Source organism: Centruroides sculpturatus, unplaced genomic scaffold (assembly GCF_000671375.1).
Source record: "Centruroides sculpturatus isolate CEXI.00-Female unplaced genomic scaffold, Cexi_2.0 scaffold953, whole genome shotgun sequence".
Lineage (NCBI taxonomy): Eukaryota > Metazoa > Arthropoda > Arachnida > Scorpiones > Buthidae > Centruroides > Centruroides sculpturatus.
This window is the reverse complement of record NW_019385133.1, coordinates 188,287-201,042: the sequence shown is the minus strand read 5'-3', so window position 1 is coordinate 201,042 and position 12,756 is coordinate 188,287. Positions and strand designations below refer to the sequence as shown.

The 12,756-nt window shown below is 29.0% G+C and overlaps 1 protein-coding gene across 1 annotated transcript; it reads left to right on the top strand.

Annotated features, from left to right (window-relative positions):
• The first annotated feature begins 6,714 nt into the window (after positions 1-6,714).
• Positions 6,715-11,628, top strand: LOC111635234 (patched domain-containing protein 3-like). The gene is made up of 5 exons (XM_023380129.1): positions 6,715-7,750; positions 7,832-8,146; positions 10,424-10,534; positions 10,646-10,930; positions 11,045-11,628. The coding sequence occupies exons 1-5, from the start codon at positions 6,748-6,750 to the stop codon at positions 11,626-11,628; spliced, it is 2,298 nt and encodes a 765-aa protein (XP_023235897.1). The 5' UTR covers positions 6,715-6,747.
• The last annotated feature ends 1,128 nt before the right edge of the window (positions 11,629-12,756 follow it).

Genomic DNA, 12,756 nt, shown 5'->3' with positions numbered 1-12,756 from the left:
ATCGTACTATGCCACAAACCTTCGCCAGAGTATATTAAACAACTTCCCAAAGTTTCACGGCCATCGGATAAACGGTGTGGTAATACATAAATGACAGACAGACACACACACACATACATTCATTTTTATATATATAGACATAGATATAGATTGATAAATTTAATTTTAGTTAAAATAAATGTTAATGAAGACTCTTCAACTTAGTAATTTTTTTTTATAATTATCAATAGTAAGTGAATTTATTTTAGAATATGAAGTTAAAACAAGCGTTTTAATACACCAAAAATTAAATTTTTACATTCTCGGCTTCTATATACTAGGTATTGTCTACAACTGTTTTTCAACCTTCCTGAATACGCGTCCCTTTACAAGTTAAGAAATTCTGGCGACTATCCAGGCAATATTAAAATTATATCAGTGATTTTAAAATTTACATATTTAATTTTCTTTCTGTTGAGATTTAAATATCGATTAAATAACCAATTGTACTGTAAAATAAACAGGTTCAGCCTTCTCAACGAAATTGTAGTTTTTTTTATTGTAGTGTAGGACCTACAAACACTTAGGCTTTGCGAACCCTCTGGGAGTTGAAACCCACAGGTTGAAAAACACTGGTCTACAAAAACAAAACTGAGCTTTGCAGGATAGCTTTATTATAGCATGAACTGAAAACATAAATGTGTGTGATCCATTTCTAAGGTTTTGTCTGAAGCAGTTTATATATAGTATGTTTTAATTAAAAAAGACGTGAATTTCTCATCCTCCCAAGTCCAACATCATAACCGACAAAAATCGTGAAGAAATATTTAAAACAGCCACATGTATATCCTGCGGCGTACTAACTCTAGCAACTACTTGAATCACGCACATATGTAACTAGTGAAGGACATGTACGTGCTTTCAAAGTTTGATTTTTTCCAAGATATCGTTTTGTCGAATCGTAAGCACAGTCTGATACGAAATGGTAGAGGCAATGTAAAATAATGACATCAATAAAAAATGATAAACACTTTACCAAACAGTAGAAGAGAATTGACTATACGTGCTTTATGATATTTAATAATAATTTCATCAAAAAAAAAAAAAACAACTAATAAAATAAAAATATAAATTAATTTATATAATGCTGTATACGATATACTTAAAATTATGTTAAAAATGTTAAAATTATTAACAAAACAAGCCTTTATTATAATTTTGATATTATAATATCTAGAAAAAGTAAAAACTTTATATGAAAATTCGTTCATTTCAAATTGGGCAATGAAAAATTAAAAATATCGCGAATCCTTTCGCCTGTTTAAAAATTTTTCCGCTACTTCCGCTACTACTACAAATTATTTACTGTTTCTAATTGCTCTTACTAATTAATCCCAGTGCTGGAAGATTTATCTGTTTGGCATCTAAAAAGCCAAACAGATAAATCTCTTAATATAATATAACGTAATAATAACGTAATATGTTTAATAACGTAATAACGTAATATGTTTGGTTGTCAATTATTGTGCTAAAAGAAAGTCTCGTAATTTCAATTTAAAATTTTTCCTGAAAGGAGTTAAATAGATAACCGAAATGACACTATTTCTAACCGTAAAGTATGATGTACGGGGGAATGCCACAACTAATTTGTTAAGTGCATATACATAAATTTAATTAATTTCTAAAATATGATCGAATTTTGCAACTCGGTATTTTGACGATGTCGCACTAGATAATTCTTCATTGATCTTAGTTTATTATAAGAATCATTTCCGTGTATCGCTGCATATAGTAAGATAAATATTCTGAATATAAATTACGAAACTATAGGTAAAAAGCAAAAGTCAGTGCGTATTAATAGTTGATCTGAAAATGTCACTAAATTTTTATTTGTGTGAATATCCTAATATTTTTTTAGCAGTTGTACAGTAGAGTTACTTCTGTTTGCAATAGAACCTGTATAATGCAGAAACTTGTTTACTGTGAAAGAATCGCTCGAACACATAAGATTCTATTATAGACAGGTTTTTTTATAAAGTTCTGTGCAATAGAGAACAACGTCATTTGTAATAATAGTTCATGCAAGAAAGAAAACGTAATGAATGATAATGTGAAAATCATTTATTACGAACGTTATATATTCTTTTATTGTTATAATTTTATTTTATTTAAAATATTCAAGTATTGAATTATAAATCATTCTTCCTAAAAATGATTTTCATACTAATAAATTATAAACCTTATATAGATTATGTTGCCTACGTATCATACAATCACTGTTTAATAATTATGAATATTTCCTGTTTAACTTAATAAACAAAACAAAAAGTCTCATGAAAATAGACTTGAAGTTCTTGGAATCACTCCAAAACAACTTAAGGTTTTACTGCAGCAGAAATGCACAATTTTTAAAACTATATATTATTTAGATTTTATTGAACACATGTAATTATTGTTGCTTTAACTTATTATTAGTTTGAATAACGTTTATTAATCATATTTGTGTATTCTCTGTTTAATGGCGTATAGGTAATATGTAGATTTTTTCTCAGTAATTAATTAAAAAAAATCATTACCATCATATAAATTACATTTAGATTTAAGAAAATATTTATTATCTTTGACAAATTAATCTATAAAATTACGTACTTTAATAGGACGAGAGAAATAAAATATTTTTTACAAATACATTAATCTAGGTTTATCAGTCGAAACTGTTTCTCAGGAATTTCGTTGAAAATATGGCGCTGCAATTATGCACTATGATAAACTATCGAAAAATTACAAATTAAATTATTTTTCATGAAAATTTATGTTTAAATTTGTTTAATTTAATCTTGTAAAGCCATAAATATATGAGTGTTTATTATGTTTTTTAGTATAATTTATTTATTTATAATAAAACTTTTTTTAATACATATAATTACTACTTATATAGTGTAGTTAAATCTAAACATGTTGAAACACAAGTTTAATTATTATTTTATTATTATAGTCGAAATTATTTCAATTCAGTATTCTTAATTGTTTTTTACAGTAATATAATACCTAAAATATTTAATGAAGGTTTAGGTTGTAAAATTGTTAATTACCAAATGTCATCATTATTTTTAATTAAAAATAGTAAATTTATTATATTTTATATTTTCAAATTATTTGTTTTATTTTTCCAAATTCTGAAACTGTAACATAGAAAAAATGCAAAGACTCAAAATAGTTAACAATAAATAAAACGTAGGAAAATAAGCTTTTATATTTATTTTTTTATATATATTAGAAGCACCTACTCTTTATCAAAGCATATATGAGTGTTTTGGCTGCAATTTGAAAAACAACAAAAAATTGTAGACATAAATCCTACGGTCGACTCAATATTGAGAATAGAAATAGAAAAATAAAAAAAATCTGGAAACTATATTGAAAAGAGACTCCGACGAACTATATGGGAAATTCTAATGAAAACAGTAACTCACGTTAATTTAATTCAATATTTTCTCCAAAAGATTTTAAATACGTTACCGGAAAGACTCTCTTGCTAAAACGAAAACTACAGGGGCAAGCCGTTACTTATTTGATACGAAGTGTATGCATTTTAAATTAAATAAATTATAAATATGATTCAAATTTGTAACATAGCGTTATGACGATGTAAAAATACATAAATGCTCGTTAAATTTTGATATTTTCATGTTTTTATATAAACAATATATACAATAAAGGCAAGTGTACAATGTTCGTGCCGCTAAAACTCAAAAAAAAGTTTCGATACGATCAAGGGATTTATGTGGTGTGCTAGCCCTCTACGCCCCATCCATGAAGTAGGTTCCCATTTTTACCTGAAGGGCGTGCTGTTGTAGATATAAGAGTTAAAAATTTCGCCCTCTAAAAATTTCTAGAACAGTCCAGAACATTCGAGAGTGTTCGAGAGCATTCCACAACATCCCAGAACCCTCGAATGTTGTGGAATGTTTTGGAACATTGCGGACCATTCGAAGCCTTTTTCGTATGGGTAGGACTATTCATTGCTGGAGTATATAAAGCAAGATCCGTCGTGGGTTAGAATGTCAGTTTCTTATCAGTGACGAAAGGAAGAACCGAAAAAGAAGTGAAAATTCCAAAGTAGTGCAGTGAGTGCATAAAAACAAACAGTGAGTGTGAGTAGTCAAAGTGATACATTAACTGAATATATAATACAAAATCGAAAATAAAGTGTGAAAACTATGTAAAGTGTACTTAGTGTATTTGATACTAAAAAGTTGATTTGATTTATATTTTATCTAACTGCCGAAACTTAAAAGAGAAGTAGCTCTTGCTAGTTCCGATTTTTTTTAATATTAAAGTTGATATCGTCGACAATATTAATTTTAGTTGCCAATATTGCCCTTTGAAATAGCCACTCCGAATAATAATAAGAAGCGCAGAACCCAAACGGTAAGGAGTTGAATGTTGAAATTTGGTACACAGTTAAAGTGCGTCATGAGAATGTACAGTAAGAAAAGATTTTTCGAAATTCCCCTTGCGAAGAGAGGGTGTAAACAATGAAAATGTTAACAATGGAAGTGGTTAATTAAGTAATAATTGAAGTGTTAAGAGAAAGCGACGTGCAAGACACAGATACAGTTTTTTTCGTTTTTACGAGAAATCGAAAATAATTTTAGACCCATCTAAAAATTTTCTAACTACTCTGAAAACAGGGCAACCTAATTCTTGCATTCTGAGAAAACGGGTAAGATTGGCTATAATGTAATAATCTTAACTTTCTCTATTTTTAATTTTTTCAGGCAACGCCGGGCTCATCTGCTAGTAATTAATTAATTAATAAGAAATAGTAAAGGGGAAAATTACGTTTTTTTTACTTCATTACTCTTTATTTACATTAATATATTTAAGACTTTATCCAAAATAAAACATCAAATTATTTATGAAGAATAAAATATTATAGTAAACGATTTCTACAAATTAAAAATTTTCAGTGATATTTTAAACAATACTTCTTATCATTTTAAATTACTCAGAGTTGTTATTTTAATATTTGTAATTTATTTAAAATAATTTACATATTACCTAGAAACACGAAAATATGTAAATCATATGAAATAATTAATATATAATAGATAGTCAAGAAAATAGTTGATATCTATATTTTATTACGTTAAAATGTTTCGGATTTTTATCGTAAATATTATCGTAATTATAATAAAGAATTTGTACAAATTGATAATAATCTAAATATATAAAATTGCTTGTCCTGACTGATTGAATGATTGACTGACTGGGTGATTCATCATCGCCCAGAGCAAACGGCTGACCTAAAGAGGTGAAATTTGGTACACAGTTAGGGTACGTCATAAAAACGCACACTAAGAAGGGATTTTTCGAAATTCCCCGCGGGGGAAGAGGGAGAGGTTTAAGGCTTAACCGAAAAAACGGCTTATACTGTACTATTTTAGATGCGATTTTTTTCTTTTTATATGCGTTTTAGTAGGGTATGCAATGGGAATTCACATTAAGAAAAGATTTTTCTAAATTCCCCGCGGGGGGAGAGGGAGAGGTTTAAGGCTTAACCCGAATAACGGCTTTTACTGTACTATTTTAGATGCGATTTTTTGTTTTCAACTACGTTTAGTCTTTATTGAGTACTTAGGTGTATTAAATTGATAACATTTCAGACATTGTTATAAATATTTGTATTTATTTCGATTTAAAAATGTGCGAACCGTTTTAAATTCCAATTTGTTATTGTTATTGCATACTGGTTCGATCATAGAAAGATTGTTAACGTTCCAGAAAATTGATCAAATTGAAAATAGTTCGTTTGATTCTCGGCAATTTTCTTCAGCGGTAGGTGTTATATAACAATTACTATGGTTATTGAAATATTGAATGTAAATATGGTTTAATTTTTAATTTTAATTTAATAATAATAATTTAAATATAAAAAGAACTATCGGACGAAAAACTTACGAATTATGACTGTAAAATATGGTCACTAGAAGAACCTTTTTAATCTACATTTTCCAGAGCATTCTTCTCAGTGCATAAAAGGCCGAAACACCTTCAAGAAAGTACAGATAGTAAGAAGAAAGACGTTCGTATAACACCAGTTCTGATTTTAGAAAATCTTTGTGTTTTTAATCGGATATTTTTTTGTGTTTTTAAATGGACTTTTTTAAACTTTTCGGCGGCTAGTAGCCTAGAAAGGAAGGTCGGTCGCCGGAAATGTATTGTCTTACACAAAAAATGGTGATCCCTATATGGGCGAACTTGTCCTCAAATATTATTAAAAAATAAAAAGAACCATCGGACAAAAAAATTACGAATTATAAAAACTAATTAAACAAATTTTAATTATGGCAACTGTATGCATGTCAACAATAGTTTTTATATAATGTATTTACGTATGTGTGTGTATATATATGTTTTGTACTTAAAGTGTAATTCTCCGAAGATACTAGTTATATTTCCATTCTTCTTATAAAAATACACAAGTATATACGTCTGTATTCTTGTCACTGATGTACGAACGTTTTTGATATTTTACTTATTATATATTAATAATTAGAAATATTGAAAACTAAATGTGACTTTCTGTCCTTAAAAAATTGCTAACTAGAAAATTTTTTAATGGATTTAAAAAAAAAATTATTATTTGTTAATTTCAGATAAACAATGAATAACAAACAATAAACTTGCATAACTGATCAGATTTCCTTTACTTTTTTCAGATAAATTTGCTGTCATTCTCCTAAGACACATTCAAATTGCAGAATGAAATTGGATTGCGTAAGAAGAATTTTTTTCCGTATTTTTAAAAAATTAGGAAAAACAGTTGGACGACATCCATATTACTTTATAATTTTACCGATAATTTTGTCAATTACACTTTCCATATTTATCAGAACATTAACTACCAGTAAGACATTTAACGATATAATAACTCCCGATACAGGAAAACATTTTACAGTGAAGAAATTCATAGAAAATACATTCTCGTATAACTCATCTCAATTTTCTGATCAGCTAAGAACTCCTGATTTACCAAATATTCTGGCAATATACCTGTTGAAAAAAGACGAAGGAAACATGTTTGAAAAAAATATACTTTCAGAAGTAAAATTGTTCGACGAAATCATACATAATATAAAATTAGAAACTGACGGAAAGACAATACAATATACAGATCTTTGCACACGTAAACACAAAAAATGCTTTCAAAATCCTATTATCGAAGTGATATCAGAAGTGGGAATTGATTCCATACTACAAAAGAGAAAGAAGCTAAAGTATCCTGTGGATATAGATCTCTTGTCTTTCACTTATAAAGCTTATTTTATTAATTTAGGGGGTGTTACAGAAGATCATAACAACTTCGTAGAAAAAGTAAATGCCGTTTTTTTATTTTATGCAACTGATGATAAAAATGAAGTAAAAAACAAATTATTTGCAAAATGGTCAGCTCATGTTTATGACAAAATTCAAAAATTTAATTTCACGTATATCAAAGCTGTTCAAAGTTCTGTTCCAATCTTGGAACAAGAGTTTCGAAAAGAATTTGATAGAACGAAACCAAAAATTGGAGGTTTGGTCGCAATTATGATTGTACTTTCGATATTTCTGAATATGAGCAATAGCTGGGTGAAAAGCAAACCTCTTCTTGGATTAGCAAGTGTGATTAACGCTGTTCTGGCTGTATCGTCGTCTTTTGGATTAATGGCTGCATCGGGTGTTGAATTCACTTACTGGAATGCTACGATTCCATTCTTAGTTCTTGGTAAGTATATCAATGTTGCTGCAATCGTACATTAGCGATAACGCTGATATATCAATATTACGAATTTTGCATGTATTTCAGTTACCGAGATAGATGATGCTTTTGTATTAATAGCATGTTGGAGAATTACTGATCCCAAACATTCAGTTGAAAAACGCATGGAAGTAACATATGGAGAAGCAGGAGTTTCCATTACTTTAACATCGCTTACTAATTTCATTTCGTATTGCATTGGAATGATGGCTCCTTTTCCTTTTATTCGAATATTCAGTTATTATACTGCAACTTGTGTCGTTTTAAATTTTGTTTATCAAATAACGTTTTTTGGAGGATGCTTGACTATGAGTGGATATAGAGAAGAGCAGAATCTTCGTTCTAAAAAATTTGTCAGATGTGGTAAGTTGAAATTTATTTATAAAGAAAGATAACATTTAATTAAATTAATTATTATGTGTTTGATATACAAGATGATGTTTGAAAGATAATATAAATTATACTAAAAATATCTGTTACCTGAGTTTTTTCTTACACAAGTTTAGTTAGTTCATATTTTTGAATTTGAAGTACATATAGAGTGTTACTGTTTTAACGAGCTTTTGATTACACTACAAATAATTAATTAATTAATACGAAATTTATATTTAATCGTATATTGATTCTGCTTGATATAAACGTTTGTGGTGGAAAAACGTCTATTCCAACATGTAACATATATGATAAGAAAACTGAATAACCGAATAAAATCCGTAGTTTTTTCGTAGACAGTGTTTGTCACATGAAGTTTTTTTCAGTTATAAGTGATATCTGCTAGCAATGCCTACACGAGGAGCAGAAGAACATACTCGTAAAAATCAGACCGAAAAACCGAAGTAAAAAAACCGAAAAACCAAAGTAAAATAACCGAAAAACCATAGGATTCTATGATGCAGAACATGTAAAGTACAAACAAATATATTTATGATGTCGATTTTCGTTTCATTTTTATTTCTTTCATTACATTGATATTGCATTCGACATTGAGTTTGATATAGATATATCAATTAGTTTTGAACCTTTCTATTGTATATTACATTACATTAATGGAAATGTACAAAAGAAAAATCATTCGTACGTTACCGTTTGGAATGTTGGTCTAATAGAAATCCTAACATGTCCGAAACATGATAAAATTTTATCAATACAGAAAATAAATAAATAACTGAAGGCATTTTAATGAATACTTATAAAATGTTAGTATTTAGTTTGTTACATATTTAATGAGATTTCTTTTTATTATATTTCAATGGATAAAAAATATATGTAAACAGCGTATACAAATAAAAATAGTAGTCACAATGCATATGTCTGACAGATCGTGATAGTAAGAAAGTTTCAGAAATTGCAGAACAATAAATTATCAAAATTATGTCGCGTTATTTTCCTTTGGAATGGTTAACAGTTTTCTCTAAGTCAACAGAAAATTATTTTTCGATGTACGAAAACGTTATGAAATATATAAATAAAGAATATAATTACTTACAAACTTTTCACAGTAGTTATACTACGGTAAAAAACGTTTCTGTTATTTTTATCTTAATATGATTACAGTGTACTTCGATGTATTCCTCTGTTTTCGTGTTATATAATTTTAATTAAAGCTTTATCTACAAGTATGAAACATGTTTCTCTTTCATGATAACACAGATGTCTATGTGAATTTAATAACAAATTCTTTCATGACGCTTTTGCAATAATTTGATTCCTTTCTTCGACAATTATACAAATAAAAATTTTAAACACGAACCTGAAAAAAGACTAGACTAAAATCTAACAAATTTTTCTGAGATATTACACTAAGTAATATTATACTGTATTGAAAATTAATATTATTTTTTCAGACTTATAAATGTTCCTAGTTCCACTTAGATCTGATTCTACAACGCTTACTAATGTTAACTGTTTCCATTATCGCTGAAAGAACAAAATATAGCCTACACCTGAAGTAGCAAACTTTTCTCGTGAGTGCCCAAAGAGGCACATCAAAGAAATGTTATATAACCCGTAAATTATCATGTGATTCAAATTATCACTTGTTTTTTAAATGTTTTGTCGGTTATTCATCTAATTGGATTTTCTAATCAGCTTCATTTTATGTGTCAATTACATCATTTTCACTTCGTTTTTTAGTTACTGTTATTAAAAGTCTAAAACCCCGGCGCACATAATTATTTTAACAAATGAGTATGCTTACTCAACATTACGCAAACACAGAAATTTTCGGTAGTTTGTTTTACACAAAAATAGAAAAACGTGTAAATAACAACGATATGATAATAACAAGTCAATACATTAAAAAAAAAGCTTTAGCACATGCAAGCTCACTACTCGTTTATTACACAACTAAAGTAATAACAAAATAACATTACTTCCGTTTTATTACTATTTATTGCTAAGTAAAAAAATAATTTTTCGATTTAAATAAGAAACAAATACCAGTTACATTCTACAGTTTACACAAGATCGGCCTACGTCATCACCTTCAACTAATTCTACGTAAAACTTTCAGCTTGAATAGTAAACTCTTAGTTTACTACTTATTGAAAATTTATAAAAACAGTTTGATAAATTTTATATAATACTTTCGAGTTTTCAATATGTTTTGCTTTATATATTAATTTCAAACTTTCATTTTAGAACAAAATGATGAAGATAACCAGAATAATGACGCCAAAGAAGAAGAATTTACTATGGCACATTTTAGAAATTTATTAGGAAAGATAATTTCCAATCCAATAGTAAAGATAAGTATTGTTATAATTTACATTATTAACTTTTCATTCGGAATATGGGGCACATTTCACATGGAACATGGCATTAAGTATGAACGTTTATTTGCAAAAGACTCTATAATTACAGAAAGCTACAGTATCGCTCAAAAGTACTTTAGACGTTATTCGTATCCATTTCACATAATTATTAATGAAACGTTGGATTACTCAGACATAAAAGTACAAAAATCGATAGAAAAACTGTTGACAAAATTCGAGAAACATCCAAATATTGCCGGAGAAGAATTCACTGTGTCTTGGTTGAAATTCTACAAAGAATTTCAGAAAAGTCCTGTAGCAAAATTTTCATTACAAGGCTACAATATGTCAAACAAGCAGGACTTTATCGATGGACTTCGGGATGTGTTCTTTAGTATCCGAGCTGCTCAGTCACTGTCTAATGATGTCGTCTTTAATAGCAACAAAACTGATATTTTATTCAGTAGATTTTTTATTATGGGAAAAAATTTGAATTCTTCATACTCAGAAAGAGATACATTAAGAGATTTATTTAGAATTGCTGACGAATTCGACACTCCTGTACTTGTGCATTGTATTTTTGCAGGTCTTATCGAGCAAGGAATCATCATTGGAGAAATGATTCAACAATTGTTTTGGATAACTGCCATATTGATAGCAGCAGTTTTTTTACTATTTGTACCGAATTTACTAGTTGCAATTACTGTAGCAATATCTGTCGTATCGGCAATGGTAGAAACATTAGGCTATATGTTGTTTTGGGGAGTCAACTTAGATATTATATCAATGATGAGCCTTATTCTGTGTGTGGGATTCAGCTTGAACTATCCTGCTCATATTTCGTACGCATATGTCATGTCACAATGCGAAACACCAAACGAAAAACTAAAAGATTGTCTGTATCGTATTGGTTTTCCAATATTTCAAGGATCATTGACCACGGGAATAGGAATATTGATTTTATATTCTGATGTATATTTTCTTTGCACATTTGCAAAAATTGTAATACTAGTTGCTATGGAAACGGCTTTTCATGCTTTGCTTTTTATTCCTGTTATTCTTTCTATCATTTATGCTATTTTCAATTATTGACTAATTTGTTGTCAAGTGGGAAATCTTTATCAAATACTAATTTTTAAAATCTGTTGGTAAATAGGTAAAGGTAGTGTGTAGTAGTAGTAGTAGTAGTATTAGTAGTAGTTCCTGTAATGCCAAGTAGTATACTAGGCAGCAATTATTTTCAATCACTTTCGATTTTGAGATATGGCTATAGCTTTCTTCCATGCAAAGTATATCTGAGATCTTCTCATTGTCGAATCAATTTTATGGCTGCCTTAGCAATTCTATTATAAGAGTACAACCTGCCGACCACATTTTTTTTTGTCGTCGGCAGTTTGTACTCTTTTCAAGCGACAGTGCTACGAAGTTTACACATTTCACTTCTTGAGAGGATTTCTTCATTGGTGATATGATCTGAATATCGGTTTTTTAAAATTCGTCGTAAGCATCAATGTAGAAGACATCTAGCCTTTTTAGTTGTTTCCTGATGTTTCGCAGGACTCATTAGCATAAATAACTATCGAAATTATGTAGAAGTAAACAAATTTCGTTCACGAAGAGATGGACGAGATCGGTCGCCGCCCTTCTATCCAGGCACTTTACGTCTACTTTTGTTTCACTATTCTGGGAAATAACACTTGAAAAAGGTCGAGAGTTTCACTTACTTACGTAAGTGAAACTCTCGACCTTTCTCAAGTGTTGTGTGTGTTGACAACTATTTGCGTTTGGGAAGAAATATAAAATATGTACTGTACATGCCTAATTTTTGAGTGTGCAGCTGTTATTGTGAGGCCAATTCTGTTTTCCTCCTGACTCAATGTGGCTATGGCATAATGTAGCATTATCTTATTCTTTCCCAATAGGGCATTATCGACAACTAAAACCAAATCTATACTAATATTATAAAGAGGTAATGTTTGTAAGTTTCTTTGCAGCAGGTAATCTCCGAAACTACTCATCTGATTTCAAAAATTCTTTCACCAATATTTAGAATGGAACCTCAGGGTGGACATAGGCTGTATATTATTCCGTTAAACATTCATATAAATTAAAATATATAATGTAAGCTTAAGGCTTTTATGTCAACAGATGGCGCTACGAGTACGACGCCCTAAGTTTTTTTTTCTGTGAGGCATTCTGCTTTTCTGTGAAAATGAACTA

What these genes read in the sequence shown, in the direction of transcription:
- LOC111635234 (XM_023380129.1), top strand. Translation starts at nt 6,748, where the DNA reads ATGAAATTGGATTGCGTAAGAAGAATTTTTTTCCGTATTTTTAAAAAA. An exon ending in TAAAAAATTTGTCAGATGTG is followed by an intron (nt 8,147 to 10,423) that starts GTAAGTTGAAAT and finishes CTTTCATTTTAG; the next exon opens with AACAAAATGATGAAGATAAC. An exon ending in ACTTCGGGATGTGTTCTTTA is followed by an intron (nt 10,931 to 11,044) that starts GTATCCGAGCTG and finishes CTTCATACTCAG; the next exon opens with AAAGAGATACATTAAGAGAT.